This window comes from Idiotropiscis lumnitzeri, chromosome 1, assembly GCF_059441095.1.
Source record: "Idiotropiscis lumnitzeri isolate Australia: NSW breed Sydney's pygmy pipehorse chromosome 1, RoL_Ilum_1.0, whole genome shotgun sequence".
Lineage (NCBI taxonomy): Eukaryota > Metazoa > Chordata > Actinopteri > Syngnathiformes > Syngnathidae > Idiotropiscis > Idiotropiscis lumnitzeri.
In genome coordinates this window covers 36,806,569-36,823,858 of record NC_142391.1, presented here as the reverse complement: position 1 = coordinate 36,823,858, position 17,290 = coordinate 36,806,569, and the positions used below count along the sequence as shown (strand labels likewise).

The window sequence follows — 17,290 nt, the reverse complement described above, 5'->3', positions numbered from 1 at the left end:
CTTCCTCTCATGGTTCTCGACCTCCAACTGGCCCGAGGTCCAGAGAGCTTGGTCAACGTGTGAAATAAAAATCAAGCTGGTTTCTCCTTCTATGACGTAAATACACACACTGCCTTGACAGCAAATAATGTGTGCATATGTGCATAGAAGCATGACTATGATGAGCACCTCACATGAGAAGTTCACTTTTTCCTTGCCACCCATTGACCCAAAACGCACACAATGACATCCTGGAAACTTTAGAGCCTCGTAATTTCACTGCCAATCAATTATTCAAAACAGTTATGGAGTGTGTTATCTGCGTGTGTGTGTTCGGGGCGTGTGGGTGTGTGCGGGTGTGTGTGTGTGTGTGTCAATGTGTATGTGTCCAGCAGTGTGTTTGCGCCTCTTTACACGTTTGAGTTACAAGGTAATAACATGAACATTGTGAGAGCAGAAGGTCAATGCAGGTGTGAGGGTTGTTAATGTCAGACAGTATTCTAATAATGTAACTATGTATGAAACAAAGTTACATGATAGAAACTGGATGAAGCTAATTCTTCAAACAATTTAAATGATGACAAAATCATATCTAATCCTGATTGTTTGGAATTTTGGATTGGATCTTCAGAACTTTATTAATCCTATTTAATTAGGATTTTGCTCAATAACTACTGATCATATGAGCAAAGAACATGAAATAAGACCCACTTTTGGCTGTGCCGTAAATTGTGAAAGCTGTGTGATTTGGTCTTTTTGTCAACTGTGGGCATGTGAAGAGCCCTTTGTGACTATCTTGTGATCAGGGCTATTTAAATAAATGTGACTTGACTTGACTTGTCTGTAGACACATACCACTCATGTGTAGGGTAAGCAACTAATGTGACAAGCAGTTCAAAAGAGGTTACTTAAGGAGGTAGAGTATGTTAAATACAATTAACAAACAAAACATTTGAATCTACAAAAAATACCAATAGAAAACAAATCTTTGGGGGGATTTTGTGAAATAGATGTGCAGGTCAACTAAATGCATGTCAAGAATCATTCGAGCATCAGTTTAGAACAGCTAGAACAGCATTTTTCTGGATTTTGCCAATTCCCAATAATCCGCCAGACAGCTCATTTCATTATCTTCCTCCTGGTTTCTTTCATATCCTCACTCTGCTACATGATGCCTTCATTGGCTGCATTAACATCCACCTGACCAGCTCACCTCTGTCCAACTTTTTCCCTATTCTGCGCTTCTCATTCCGCAGGTGGACCAGTTTGACCCTTTCTGCTTTTCTGTCTCAGCCAGTAGAAAAGTGAAAAGCTTCTCTAATTGCATTACTTTAAAATAGTAACTCATTTTAATCTGGCATTTTAGAAATGTTATGATCAAAGCTACCTTCATGTTATGTGAAAGCTATTGTATTTAGTTGAGGCACTATTGAAGCAATTTAAATAATTTTCTGCTTTTATTTGATTGCTCAAGCACGAGTGGCGTAAAAATAAATAAACAAATGTTGCAGGCAAGCGTGCGTGTTTGCCTCACGGAGGGAAGAAGTGTCTTGTGTAGACTATCTCTATTCCCTCTTTCCAAATTTCGCTGCAGCTACGAGGGAATCTTAAAGGAAGTTGTCAAGGCCATCTGAGCAGAGTGATTTCTAGGCACTGTAAACGATCTCATTCCTCTCAGAAGAAGATACTTGTGCTCACGTGTGGAAATACAGATATTTGCAAAATTGCGACATAGTGATGTGATGTGTTACATTGCATTAAAAATAGTGTCTTGTGTTAGTTTAACATTTTGATTAACCAATCAAAGAAGGTGGACCCATCCATCCATATTTTATGCCATTTATGGGAGCTGGAGCCCATAGCTTGACATTGGGCAAAAAGCATTCAAACCCTGCACTGGTCACTACTCAATCACAGGGCATACGGTATAAGGAAACAGACAACCATTTGCCGCCACTAGATTGTATCACATATAATCAAAATATATTTTGTTTCTCCTTGTTGACAGTCAGGCATGACATGGTGTACCAAGTAGGAACAAGAAGTGCAGTGCGTTCACTGCGGCATGTCAAGTTTATCAGCTAAAATTGAGAAATAATCTGTAGAGATAAATGACTGACTCACTGCCATCATGATAAGAGACGACTGAGCCCCACAAAATTTCCTGTATGAGCTTTGGTGCAAACAGCAGATCTCTGCATTTTGTAACTCATAAAGGAGGTCACAGAAACAATGCAAAGTCGGAGATTTGGTGTACGTATTATGCTGCATTTTGGAGTTGATTACTGAAGTTAATATTGTATTTGATTATGTAGGCATTTAAAAACCAAGGCTTTATTTTCACTGAAAGAATTTTTTTTATATATAAATAAATAAAATGTGTCCTGTGATGTACCATACATAACAAGGCATAAAACAAATGTCAAATGTCCCTGCCTGTGTTTATTTACAATCAACCCATGAACTTCGACCCCACCAATGTTGACGTTGATGTAAAACAGCAGGGAGATTGGCCCTGAGGTTAAAAAACAACAGTTTTTCCCAGTGACATAGTCGGCGCAGAGACGGCCTCCTTTGGCCACCAATATTCGCTTCCCATTAGATGTTTTTGGGACTGAACTTATCAGAACCATCTCAGAGGTAGTTCGAGGGCTAACAGGGCCTTGTTGTCACTGTCATCTGATTGGCTGACAGCAATGCAGCACAGAACTCCTCTGCAAATGCCCATTAAGATGAACCGCCTGCCAGCCATTGCCAGTCATATTTTTCAAGGTGATTCAACAATAAGACAATCACAGCACACAGAAATTTGCCATTACAGAAATGCAAATTATAGAATCGCTCAATTGCTCAAGGTTGTTTACCTGAAAGACAATCGTTGCTTTTGAGTAAACATTTGATTATATTTTTTTATCAGTTTCAAACACTGGATAAAACCAGTTCTCATTTATCTTTAGTAGGACCACTGTTCTTTCACAGATACAAAGGTGTGTTTTCAACCTAGAATAAAAACCGTCATTTTGGCTGATGTTTACATGACAATGCCATTTCGGAGCAAGAAAAACAGCTCACAATTTCAATCAAAAGGCTTCTCAGGGTAGGGTCGCGAAGGTTTTTTTTTTCTTTCACGTACACAAAACATGTTGTCAAAACAATCCCTGGGAATACAATAGTCTAATATGAGTGTGGAGAGAGTCACTTGGAATGTTTTGATCATGATGTGCTTGCAGTTTTAGCTTTTGAATGGACACAGAACTGTTTTTTGCATCCAGGCCGGCATTTTTTCTGCTTTTTCTCAACTCGGTGTACTGTCTGTAAGGATGGAGAATGTGAAGCACATTTGCTAACATGCCGGCATCCCACATAGTATCAAATGTGTAACAATGTGCAAGGACAGCATGTGAAGTGAAACACTCGAACTCATTTCCCACATCACTTTATGTTAATCTCAGTGGCGGGCCGTGCATTTCCCACCTAGACCTTCAGTGAAGTCCTACTTAGTCCGATCAGAATAAATTCCCCTCATAATACAATCATTTATGACACCACGGCTTGACAAATAATATAGGGAGAGACACTTACGCACTACTGAGTGTTGCACCACTTCGACGAAAGAGAACGAAAACGAAAGAACTTCTCTTGAAAGGTCCGTCTTGAAAATGTTCTTGCCAATCCACACTTTTCCCTCATTCGACCAATGTGGTTTAAAAAAGAAAGAATATATTTTAGATTATATTTTATATTTAGGAACACTTGCCAGTTACGACTTTTTGGTGTTCTGGTGTGTTCATTCCGCATAGCGCTGCCCCCTCACAAGTCGCGTTCATCACCTTCAAAGTAAGGCCAGCAAAAAGGCCTTACTGTGATCAACTCGTGATCTGATTGGCTCTCGCGACTGTCAATCAACTGTGCGAGTCGCTGACACACACAGCACAGACGCCAGCATCTATGAATCTGAAGGCTGCAAAAGAGAATGTGCCGCTGTATTATGAAATCTACCTAGCAACTAAAGATAGCTGAATTTTGATTGGACAAAAATTCTCACCTAAACAATTCAACATAATGACTATCCTGTGAATAATAATTCATATATATATATATATATATATATATATATATATATATATATATATACATATATATTTATATATGTATATGTATATGTATATGTGCTGTGAAAAAGCATTGGACCTCTTCCTGATTTCTGTGTTTTTTGCATATCTGTCACTCACAAAGGTTTTATTTCATCACACCAATTGCAATATTTCAATATCACACTGCGACAGCCCAAGGAAATAGAACATGCAGTATCTAGATGATGATTTCATTTGCTAAGGAGGGAAAACAATACATTCTGGGAATCTATTTGAGAGGCCAAAACAAAAAACATAGGGCACATAAATGGACCAATTTTGTTCTGGCAAAGAGAGGGAATTTCAAGTCAGTGTCAACGAGTGTTCTTTGCCACAAGCACTTCCAAGAGCTGCTTTCTCACCCCTTTTGCTTATAATAAAGGGTTTGCAAAAAAAGTAGGTGGGATTACAATCTATTTTGAAAAACGTGTGGTGTGTTGCGTATTTTGTGACAGCTTGTGTGTGACTGACGGGTGTGATGTATGTATGGTGAGTGCACATGCGCTGAAGAAGAACGATGAGAAGGGATGAAAAAGGGCAAGGCCGTGTGAGAACCTTGTGTGTGTGAACAAGTAGCCGAGGAAAACGAGTGTGCTGGTTTTAAGTAGAGTTAAACAGCTAGTGTGTATGTGTATGTACCTCAGAAAAAATGACCAATCACAATGTAGGAAACCAACCCACTATTACATGTTATCTTAGTACTAGTAGAATAATCTCACCGTGCGTAATTTAAAGCACAACAGAGCATTTAATTTAAAACATAATTGTAACAAGCTCCCCTTCCTCCAACTCTTCAAATACCTGGATCCTTGAGAAACATTTGAGATTTTGTTTTGTGAGTCAATTTCTGACTGGTTTAAAAAACACTTTCGATGTTGAGCTCTGATGTAGTTGCCTTGGAATGACATCACATTTCCAGGTTTGGCACTCTCATTTCGGAAAATTGTTATTTTACCAAATATACCAGATGAAAAAATATTTTTTCATGCTTTATTATTTGCATTAGGTGTAATTACTTAACTTGTGACACAAAAAGAATTAATTTGGCATTTTCAAAACTTACTTCACACTAGGTCTTTATGAAAGTCAGCTATCATAATGCTAACATACAAAGCAACTTCAAAAGCAAACAAACGGCAGCAACATTGCAGCGATATAATCCTTAATGCAACAGACATTTGAACATAAATAGTTTAACAACACATGAAAACAGACAAACATTCTTTTCCCTGAGAACATCAGTTGTGAAATTCTTCCTTGCGTGTTTGTATATCTATTAAACACCTCCTAGCCAAGGAAAAGAAGGAAGGACGTGCACAAGTGGAGCTGGAAGACATTAATGGCTTTGGCATTAATTTCGACGCTGATTTGCGAAATGAGTGTGTTGAGTTACAAGTGTGGTGTTTGAATAAATCAAACTTTAAAGTAAAGGCACCACAAAACATAAAGACTGAGTATTTTTGCCTGCTCAACTTATTCATTGTCCTCCAAAACAAGCAGGGATGAGAAGGAGTTAGTGTGCAAATGTGATAACAATTGGCCCGGCATGCATGTTTTCAGTAGTTTTTTGCATTACAGTGTGGACACTGATTGTGTTGACAATGTTCCTATTTTACAAGGTTGTTGCTGCATAAACATTCCCTGCGCCTCTTTGAAAATCTGTCTGCTAAATAATGTATTAAGATATTCACATACTGGCGCGCTTATGACGAAGTATGTTTTTTAGCCTTCGTTTCTCTTGTTCTTTCTTTAAACTTCTGGTTTAAGAGTGAGGAAAACTGAATTTCAGCCTCATATGGAAGAGCAGGAAACACCTTTCAGGAACAAACTATCTTGAACATGTGGAGAGTTGGCGGGGGAATATTGCTCAATATACTCGTCGCGTGATCCGGGCACAGCTCGTGTGTAAAGGGAGAGGGAGGAAAGCATGGTAAGTATGCCTGCGTAAAGCTACGTCATCAAGCAAGAGGCGGAGTTGATCTTCTTTGGGGGCGGGACTTGGCTGCTTCAATTGACAGATTACAGTGGAGGGGCGTGGCTTGTCCTTGCAGACAGAGAAGCACGTGGCTCGGCCAGTCTGCACGAGGGAGCAGCAACAAAGAGCAGCCAGTCTCGAACAGTACACGGGACATCTGCTGCAGACACGCGCGCGCACACGCTTTTTGCACAAGCATACTCACGTTCACGTTCGCCACACACATGCATGTGGTCTCATATGGCGTTCAAACACCCACAAAGGAGCATGGAAAACCAGGCAAATAGTTATTCTCTAACCACGTGCAGCAGTTATATGGATATGCAGCACATTTGACCTTTGGGACACATACACACACACACATATAGATATATATACAGTTTCACAGTTTCCACAAAGACCACACATTCTTGTTTTTCCAGCAATCATCGAGAATGCTATGCAAGGGAAAGGTTTTTGTGTGTGAATACTGGAGGGGAAAGTAAGAATTTAGACAGAATGTGGCAGGAAAGTTGGGGGACTCCTCCCTGGGCAAGGAACAAGAAACACATTCATGATGCAGAAGCGCTGTGTAACAGTTTGAAAGGGGGGAAGAATAATAAGTGGTTGCTGAATCAGCTGATTAACCCTTTTAGATTGCAATTTTTTTTCATTCACTTTTAGCATTTTTTCACATTTACTTGACTTCAAGCAGTGATCCCACCTTGGGAATATCAACAGTTTATTGAATTTACAAAGAAAGACTGTGCTCATGTATTGCAAGTAATGCATACGCTCTGTCTGTATATGTCAAGAAATATATAAATAACAAAGTTCCTGATCTCTCAAAAAAATGCAGACAAATATGCTCTGTTTGTGAAACGTTACCCAACGCCCCCTCATCTGGGGGCTCAACATAATGTTGAATGTTCAATGTGAGCAGAGCAGGGTGGGGATCAACTTTTGAAGCAATGGTTTTGGTCAACCTCTGTGTTTATCATGCCCCGCACACAGCTTATGTAAATGGATAAGCTGCCATTTCCATTGCTAGCCTCTTTATCAACAGTGTTTTGCAACACAGAAGTGCAGTTGTGTGCACGAGCGCGTGCCTTTCTGTGCTTGCATGAGTGTGTGTACGCGTGTATTTGCGTGTGCGTGCGTGCATGTGCGTGTGTGTAAGGTGGGCCAATGTCTGCCTAGTAACTAGACTCATGCTGTTCCAGATTCCCATAAGTAATCCTCACACCCACATAACCACAGAAGGAAACTCCCAAAACTGTAAGACATGTTACCATTACCATGACAACATCATCACTATCAGCTCCTCACGTGTATCTGTCATGGTGGTGGAAAGGAAGACCTCCTCGATATAACCAACGCTCAAAAAGACCCCCCCCCCCCTGCACACACACACACCACTACCAGCACACACTGGTACAGAAACCTCTTAACACACACAAACATAGAAGCAGAATGATGACAGCATATACAGGAGGGGGATGGCCAACGATACTCAACACCTCCCACTTTCTCCTCAGTCGCCCCCTCCCCTCACTGAAACTCATGAACCTTTACATACTAAACAGACATACATTTCACATCCACACGGTCCGTCTTTTCTTCTCTGCACATAGCTGCGTTAACATAACTCTCAGACTCACAAAGGCCTCAGTGTAGAGAGCCAAGTAGCTTAACCCTCCCCCATTACTCGCTTTGCTTGCTGTACTGACATGAAAAGCTCATGTCTATAGAACGACAGGGGAACCGTGTCAATAACATATACACACAATGACACAATGAGCTCACTTGATACTCACATATGAAATGCTTCCAAGTCCAAACAGTTAAATGCCGCTTTATCAATAGGTGTCAAAATATACAATCACCTCATGTTATTGCGCTCTCATTTCAGGCACAGAATTGGTGTTTGCAATCACCTGAGTGATGACAAAATTCAACTACACTCATATATTAGCCTATCTACTGTATTTACATATTGAAATATATGCAAATGCAGAAATGACACGTCATGTCCAAAGTAAACTGTAAGAGCAGTTTTGGTTGTTTCGGCCGTGAAACAAAGCGATGATGAACTTGTAAATGTCTTGAACCTCATGCACAGTGATTACACAATGTGGCAGTAATAAAGAGACTATCAACATGCTCCCTTGTTTGCACTGTGACTGAATTTATCAACTGTGATAAAGCGCCACTTCGGCTTCTGGATTTATACAGAGATCCCGCATTCCATAATGGAGGTGTGTCAACACTGTCAATACTTTGAATAAGCTACTCCTCTGTTGCCATTCAGACACTGGCAGATGGTGTTATAGCCTTGATAGCTGCCAGTCGCCTTGATATTTTGTTCGTTTGGATGCGGATTTCACAGCGAGAGTAGAGTCTACTTTATCTAAAATTGTGAACTTGATTAAGAAATCCCCTTGGCTACACCTTTTTCCATTCCCCAGTGTCAGTCAGTATCAATGGCTTCCAGACTGTACAAGTCCTCTGAGTTCCACGAATCAATTGATAGACAGCATGTTCTAAATGAAGCGCACACACATGCAGTGATGGCCCAAAGAGTGTTTGTTTTCTACCGGGGCTGTGCCTGCCAATGCGTTATGTGTTATTGTGAATGACTGGCAAGGTGGAGGAATACGTTGAGACTTGTCAGACCTGCAGGGCCAACTGACACACTGCAAGTGAATAGAAGGAACATGTTTTTGTGTCCCCCAAACATGACGAGACATAGAAAGACTGGGGTCTTGAAATGAAACAACAAGAAGCGGAAAAAAACATGGTTTGTACAGTTTGTCCTTGTGTTTCCCCACATATGCTGTCAGGTGGCATTGGTACTATTAACTAATTATTGAGAAAAGTTTGACATTTAAAAAAAAATATTGGAAAATTGATAGATGGATGATTACTGGTACATTTTTTAAAATTTGAAAAAGATGACTTGTGACATAAGAAGAAGACTACTTTCTATTGTTGGTTTTGAAAGGACATTCAAAACAAACTGAAGGATAGTAGTGTAATATTGCGATGGCCCCTTTCATCTTTTTTTTTTTTTCACGAGCTCTTCTAATAGTGTTTGAACATCGTATTTCCTCAAACTCCAGAATGCATAAGTTCTCTTTGATTGTTTCCAGTATTTGCTTTATACTCCTAAATTCTTTGAATGACACTGGACATGACCCAAAACATTCGTTGATTTTTACTGTGATCTAATTTATTTGAATGCTGCGTGATTACATAAACAGTAATTCATTTGTCATTTTGTCCTGCCAGTAAATTATGCTGAAAAGTGAAAAAACAGTAGCACAACTTTCTTTGCCTTTCGCAGACTCTGAAAAGCAACATGCGTGTGCAAACACTTAGCTCTTAAAATGTAGCCAGTTTAATGAGACAACAGTGAAAAATTCTAGAAGTTATTTAGGGTTTGGGGAAAATTGTTACAATTAAGAGTTGTAAACTCTTAAACTACCATTTAAAGCTAATCACGTGACAGTAAATCTATCCACATTTGGGTGATAAAATAGGTCGACATCGCTGTACAGTGCCTATGGAGTCATCAGAATCAATCTATCCTCATAAAAATACAAAAACATAATATCAATACACTGCAATACAATCAACAACATAACGTCTTATAATAGGTCAAACAATTGGAAATGTACACATCCAAATTGTTTAAACATGTGTGAGTTTAACTATTAATCTGCATTTACAATGTCTAATTACAATGAATAGGAAGTTTAAAGGAACGTTTCCACTTTTTGGGGGTTAAGTCTCAGACAATTTATGATACTCACTTCGCTTGTTAGTAGCGGATCACTGTTAGAAACATGATGTACTTTTTGCCTGCACTATTGTCCCATTCTCAAGACTTTGTGTTTATAATATTCCCTTTATTAGTCCCACAATGGGGAAATTCGAGATTCGAACCCAGGCCTCCTGGGGAGACTGGGTCCTGAACGCGGCGCCTTAGACCACTCGGCCATCCAGTTTGTGTGTCTGTGTGTTGGGGGTTTTCTAGCAATGTGGAAATAACCTTATCAAGTTTTACAGATGATATACCTAGGTGGACAAAAAAACAACAATAAAAAACAAGCAGCAAAGAAACACACCGTGCGTAGCCTAATATCTCCAGTTGGGGTGTGTTATGACTCTACAATCTCGACCGTTTCGGAAGATTACTCAATAAAACGGATAAAAAAGGTTGTTGTCCTTGTAGGTGGATGACGACGGGATGTGTAATAAAGGCGAGACATGTAGTGCGCTTGCGCTGGGCGAAACTAATCTGGGGGCTCCGCGGGCAGCCAATAGCGACACGTTGTTTCACCCGTGACACCATCCGCCACTCCTCTTACTAAAGAAGGAAACAAACATCCACCCAGAAAGATCTGGAGATCAGCAGAGAGAGGGAGGACGGGAGAGACGAGGCCGAGGAGGGAGAGCTTAACCCATCCGTACCAGCCTTGAAACAGACCAGCACGCCACGTTAAGGCGAGACAGGGACTGCCAGCTGGAATTGACGCCCATCTTTTTTTCACCATTAACGTCTGTTTCCCTTGACACCTCGCGAGACACTCGTCGAATTTCACCAGGTGATTTTTTTCCCCTCTTTAAATTATTTCTGATAAGAGCTGTTGTTTTTTTTTCCTGTCGTGGTATAAAAACAAGTAGGTGCTATGATATTAATGGAACGGTTGGTTCAAAGCGACCTTTAACGGCGGATTGAAAGGTCAGGTGGTGTGTGCGTGACGGTCTCGTGTGTTGGGGGGGAAAGAAAAAACAACAAGCTGAGCGATAGTACTGTTTTATTTTTATGCGTTGGCAGTGTTTACAAGCAGTATTTTGAGAACTATGCGTCCGTGTCAGTAGCCCTCGAACGTGACTCGGTCTGGTTTGGGGAAAAACATGGGGGAGAGAGATAGCTGGTGCTTGTTACTGTGCCTGTGGTTCTACATGGCCCAAGCTGGGGGATGGGGGAACGAAAACCAGATCATTCCTGTCAACATTTAGACACCGAATAGACGAGCAAAGCGAGATACATAAGCCAAATCTGTACAGTCCTGGGCAAAAAAGACTTAAGTACAGCGTTTTACCAAGTGGTTAAAATAGTTTCTTCTTTGGGAGAATTCGACGTTTGGTCGATGTTGCTTTCGAGCGATTTTGGTGGTTCTAAGTAGTTACATTTGCGGTTTTTCTTTGGAGATGTTAAATGGCTGAAATAGTATGAGGAATGGTAGTTGCTATCTTAATGTCCAAACAGGAAACACGGAGATGGCAGACAAAGGAAGAAACAAAGGCATCAGAGAGCACACTGTCTAGACTGTTGGACTAAACATCATAGCTCCCCACTTCCTGTTGCTCTCAATTTCTGTGACACTTTTTCTATTTTTTAATAGAATACTTATCTCTGTAACAGAACTACAATTCTCTTTCAGTTCAGTCCCGTCCAGTGTGACTCAGTAGTTTTTAGTCCAGCAGGGCCTGAAATATGAGCTCAGCTTCCTGCTGATACTCTGAAGTCAACCAAAGAGGAAGACCAACCCTGGCTAGTATGATAAAGTTAGATTGATTGGAATTCAATGTTTATATGTGCTGGTGAAGGCATTTGTTAGGAAATGCTTTTGTTTAAACAAGTTGGTTTGACAGCGCACATTAACAGAACATTTTCTGTTAAACTATTAGAGATCATAGAATCTTTGCAAAATTCAGAAGCACATGTTTAACGGTTTATTTGTGTGTGTGTCTGTGTCAAGACCATTACATCTTGATATGTTGGATGTCTCAACGGTTTCATGAACGGTCTGGTCAACATGTGTGATTGCGAAAGAAGGGCTCAAATGTGAATGCTAAGTCTGTTCCTTTGTCGCCATAAGAGCATGATTTATACATGTGCAGTCATGTTGACTTAGGTTAGCTCGATACTTAACTGATCCCGGAGGAAATTCTGGCATTCTGTGGTATTTTTTTGTAGATTAAACGCAGTAATAGTGTTAACTCTGGTGGATTCAGCCCTAGTTTAAAGAGCCTCTAACTTACTGCGCTGATGAGTAAAGAATTTTCACCAGTCAGCAGATGAACACATGACGCAAAGCCAGAGAAGGTCACCTGTGGGCTTTTCCGAGGAAACCCTCTGCTGACGTGCAAAGCATACATGAGGGAAGGAGTAGGAGGGGGTGGTTTAAGAATTAAAACAGTTGTCGGTGAGCTCGGGATACCTTTGTTGTGCTGTCAAGACTTTCTGATACAACTGCCAGCCTCTTTGAAACATGAAACTACCCAACCGCTGTTTGTGACCAAAATATTGACAAGCGAACAGCTGCTATGTTACAGAACAGTCCCAAATGAATTTAGGAGAAAGATGTGCTCCTTCTTGCAGCATGAGCTTGTTTTTTTGTCTGTATTAGTTGATCATATTCTTGGTTAAAGAGTTAGAAAACACCCTCTTATGTATGCCTTCCTGTCTCCTCAAATGCCTGCTCATTCATCAAGGACTGTTTGAATTGTGCACTTTCCCATTACACAATCTCCGCTTGTATTTCATCACTGCAGTGTTGCTGTACATCAGCGTCATTCAATGACATGGTTTGCCAAGAGAACGTGTGTTTACTGGATGTGTGTGTAAGGGAAGGGTGTGTGGCTTGAGTGAGGAAGTTTTGAAAGGCCTTATTTGGTAAGATGTCTTTGTAGAGAATTTAAGAGGGTGGAATTGTCATTATTTTTCCTTAGTTTTTGCTTTGAGTTCCTTTTGAAATCGCAACATTTGTCTACTACGGGTGTGTAATTATTGCAATTATCACAAGGTGATGAGTCAAGTTATTATGCAATATAAAAGTAAACTTGACAGTTTTTACACAATGTTCTATTAAATGGAAGAAAGTAGGATGTTGTCATAACTGTGATACGTCATGAGGGGTGAGTTTTTCTTGATGACAAATGGTGCGTCAGCTCCAGGGGGAGTAGTGCCAACTGTTGGCAGCACCTGCTCAGGGGTATGGCGTACGAGGTTGAACAATGCTCCATTTTCTGTCAGGTGGTGATTTGCTTCACATATTTACCCAGTGTATGAGGTTTTTAAAATATATCCTCACCCTTTCTTTCTTCTCTTTTCAGCAATGGCCCAAGAGACAAACCAGAGTCCGGTGCCCATGCTTTGTGCCACAGGCTGTGGTTTCTATGGCAACCCGCGAACCAATGGAATGTGCTCTGTATGCTACAAGGAACACCTGACAAGGCAGCAGAGCAGTGACCGGATGAGCCCCCTCAGCCCTATGGGTATGTTAGGCCACATCAAAGTTTTGGATTAACGACCTACAATGTAGCCTGAAGGTGTTCCTATAGCACATGTTTAGGTCTCTAAAGGCGCAAGGGGCTTTGTTTTGAAATTCATTTATGACTCTCCTTCGACTGGTGTATATTCCCAGCAGCCCCCACACTCCCTCTCTGGTTTTCCACTCAGCGTAATGAAAGACAGCTGTTTTCCTTAGTGGCATGATTCAAGGTTACAGTCACTTGTAAGGTCAACCATGGGAGTCAATCGTCACAGCCTTGACTCAAGATTAGCTCTATAATTGTGAGGGGAGTAAGAGGCACAAAAGAAGTGATCTCTATAGTATCTGACATCACATTTTCCTAAAGAGACTATTGTGTTCTGCTGGCAATGCTGTCTCATGATAATGATAACTTTGTGCTCATACAGGCTCAACTTCTAGTCCTACCTCAGAGGTGTCTGCGATCCAGAGACTAGAAGCTAGTCTAGCCAAGGTTGATGCCTGCCCTGCCTCGTTGCCAGACATGTCTAGGTCTGTACCAAGTGATTTTCTCTTAATTGGCAACTAAAGACACTCTTGTGTCTGACAGGGTGCTGCACCCCTACTTTTCGATCATATTCTCTTTTTTTCACATCTACAGAACTGTTCAAGGATCTCTTCCTGTGACTCAACAAATGACAGAGATGAGCATCTCGAGAGAGGACAAGCGTGAATCCCTAGAACCTGGTACGCACGCACGCACGCGCAGACATTTGAATCACGTGCGGGTGCCAGCTCACGCACAGACTTCTGGAGGCCATGTTGCATTCCATTTACTCAACCACAGGGTTTTCTTTCTGCATCTAAGAAAGCAGCAGTCTAAAAATAGACACGTTTAAAAATAACTCTACACCATAAGACATTTTTGGATTAGCTGCTTGCAGAAGCCCACTCAACAGGGCAGAAAAGGGGTAATTTCAAGATGGAGCCTACACTCATTACTGTCTGAATAACATGGAGTGCTGTTAAAAGGATACATGTGAACTTATTTTTTGTGGTAATTTACTGCGCTGGCACCACTTCAGAGAAAATGTCTTAATTCTGCTGCGTTTGCAAATTAAAATGAGCTATATTAGAAAATGTGTCTTTTAAAAAAAAATGCTTTCCGTCTTTGGCAGTTATAAACCAGCCAGTTGCCTCTAGCCCAACTCCTATCGCTTCTTCGAGCAGTGACGACAGCAAGGATGACTCGTCCAAGCCGAAGAAGAACAGATGCTTCATGTGCCGCAAGAGGGTGGGCCTTACAGGTACGTGGTGGGGACGGCATTTAAAATGTTCCTTTTTTTTTTGTTATTGTTCTCAACCGTTGAACACTTGTGTTGCTTCCAGGATTTGACTGCCGCTGCGGAAACCTATTCTGTGGGATCCACCGGTACTCCGACAAGCACAACTGCCCCTATGACTACAAGGCCGAGGCTGCCGTGAAGATCCGTAAGGAGAACCCCGTGGTGGTGGCTGACAAGATCCAGAGAATATAGATCTCACAATGCCAATGATGCAAGTGGCAGTGATGAAGATAACACTTTTTTTAAAAAGACTGATGTGTTTCACCTTTGGAATTGAACACTGGCATTTGTGGCCAAGTGAGGATGGAAAGGACTTGATTTACAAAATTAAAACCTCAAGAAGACATTAAAAGAAAATCCTGTCTGAGGGAGATGCATGAATGATCATTTTGCTCCCCTTTTGATTAATCCATTGTGTTAGTTTTATCATATGTTCTGTGGTGTGACTTCCCAAGAATACCTTGTCTTATAAAGAGCAGCCCAGCGTAAATGTCGGAGATAAGCTGCACACCTTTCACCCTAACCAGGCATATTGTGCCAAACTATAGGCCACTCTTGCTCACTCCCTGTCATGCGCCAGAAACCAAGTCAAGAATTGAGACCCTGCTGTAGGAGCTGCCCCCCCCAAAATGTTGCACAAGGGGTTCCGTTAGTTTCTCTGTCTTTCCTGGCTTGACCTACCTCACAGCTGCTCTGTTAGCCTTTTTTTCCCTCTGTGTGCTCCTCCGCTGTGACCCCAACAGAGCAGCAGGGCACCTCTCTTTGGCCTCAGTGACCCCTCTGATCAGCATTCTTGTGTTGACTGATCGGTTTGATTGTGATGAGGCTCAGTCTTGTTTAATTATGGAGGTATAGTGCAGGGCAGGGAAAATGCACCTTCACCTTTCACTGAATTCAAACTCTAGCAGTGGGCATTCTGGGTAAACGAGCTTGTATGTGAGTGACAGGTTGGGAGGGTGGAGGCCTCACAGCTCAATCTTGGCTATGTAGTTGAATGAATGGAATTTAGGCATGATTTTCTTGATTTACAGGAGAGTTTCCATAAAATGGCCTCAGTCTAGTTGGGTTGCAGGTATTTTTACTTGCTGAGACAATTGTTTATTTTTGCCCCCCACCGTCACATCGATATTGTTCTTATCTTGGCACATGTATTCAATGCGCAAATGCAGTTGGAGTATGTGAACCATGATTATGTCTTTGGTCTTCATTTTAAGTGTGCGAACAGAACGTTTGTGTGAGCACTGTGTGTGTGTGTGTGTGTGCGCATGGGCGCACAGAAACAAGGTTTATCAGCACATGTTTACAGAAAACTACAGGAGCATGCCAGAGGTAGATTTAAATGAAATACAATATACTACCACAATCACATGTAGCGTCTGTGCTTGCGTATGTGTGCGCGCGTGCGTGTGTTTGTGCAAGGTGCGTTTTCATGGCTTCTTTTCACCTTACGTGTGCGAGTTGTTGATCTCCCAGTGTGTTTTTCATTTAAGACAATGATGTATCTTGATTGTTTTCCCCTTTCTGATTCTTAGTTATATGCAAATTTGTACAAAAAAATGAAAAAAACAAAACTGTTGATATTTATGTATTGCTTATAATCCTGCTATCCAGCATTACCACAGAATAGTATCATGTAAATAAACCTGTACAGAGAGACATTATCAATGATCTTGTGTATAGTATTTCATTATGTCGCGTGTCATTATGTACACGCCACTGTCGGGTGATGACTTTGCCGTATTCAAGCATATAAAGAAAGCTGCGGGCTCAATTTTCTCATATAGGCCAGAAACCTGCCTTTTTTGCGAATAAAATTACGTTGCAAAAGGTTACTCTGCACATTTGTGCCGCAACTGCCAGAAAAACAATGGAGTGGCACTTGGTGTGTACTCTGTAAGGCCTCGCCTCAGCTAAACCGGTTGCTTGCGTTATTACTGAGACCTGGCGAAGCTCACTGAAATGCACCGACAAGCGTCATTCAAGCATCGTCTGGGTCACACAGGAAGTATTAGTATCGCGTTCTTATTGGATGAAGGTCGAACTGTACGGACAGGGTGAACCTTGTGCGTATGCTTCAAAAACAATATGTTCTTTCACACTCCTTTTGGGAGTGAGTTCACAGATGGCGTCACAGCAACAGCTGCTCAGACAGCTGAGGCGTGCTCGTGGTGTCCCTGTGACAGAGAGCGGCAAAGATCACATTGTTTGGACACAGGCCGAGGACAATAGAAGATTGAGACAACATATTAGATAACTTGGATTCAAGTTGTTCAGACACGGACGGGTCACCAAGCTTTTCGAAATGGAGAGCTACTTCTTAGGAGCTGATTAATACGATGGGTTATCAGTTTGATGCACACATATGGGATAATAAATTTACTGGAACTACTTTTGATTAATAATTAATTATGTTTATCTTTGTGAACATGATATTGATTTCTATTCCCAATGTCCCATCCCTACCGAGCTATTCTTAGAACAGGCCTGCAGGCTGCTAATGAGGTCCTTGGGCGCTACCTGGTGCCTATAGGCACCATGTTGGTGCCCCTGTGTTTTGTATGTGAGAAAATTGGGAGGAGGATTCAGCACATGCTGACCTCCTGTGAACAAGAG

General features: G+C 41.3%; 1 protein-coding gene across 1 annotated transcript; it reads left to right on the top strand.

Annotated features, from left to right (window-relative positions):
- Window positions 1-10,394: 10,394 nt before the first annotated feature.
- zfand5a (zinc finger, AN1-type domain 5a) lies at window positions 10,395-16,338 on the top strand. The gene is made up of 6 exons (XM_088298881.1): window positions 10,395-10,676; window positions 13,195-13,356; window positions 13,781-13,883; window positions 13,993-14,078; window positions 14,510-14,638; window positions 14,721-16,338. The coding sequence occupies exons 2-6, from the start codon at window positions 13,197-13,199 to the stop codon at window positions 14,867-14,869; spliced, it is 627 nt and encodes a 208-aa protein (XP_088155007.1). The 5' UTR covers window positions 10,395-10,676; window positions 13,195-13,196; the 3' UTR covers window positions 14,870-16,338.
- The last annotated feature ends 952 nt before the right edge of the window (window positions 16,339-17,290 follow it).

Coding starts and splice junctions, on each gene's coding strand:
- zfand5a (XM_088298881.1), top strand. CDS start 13,197: ATGGCCCAAGAGACAAACCAGAGTCCGGTGCCCATGCTTTGTGCCACA. Junction 13,357..13,780: donor GAGCCCCCTCAGCCCTATGG/GTATGTTAGGCC, acceptor GTGCTCATACAG/GCTCAACTTCTAGTCCTACC. Junction 13,884..13,992: donor TCGTTGCCAGACATGTCTAG/GTCTGTACCAAG, acceptor TCACATCTACAG/AACTGTTCAAGGATCTCTTC.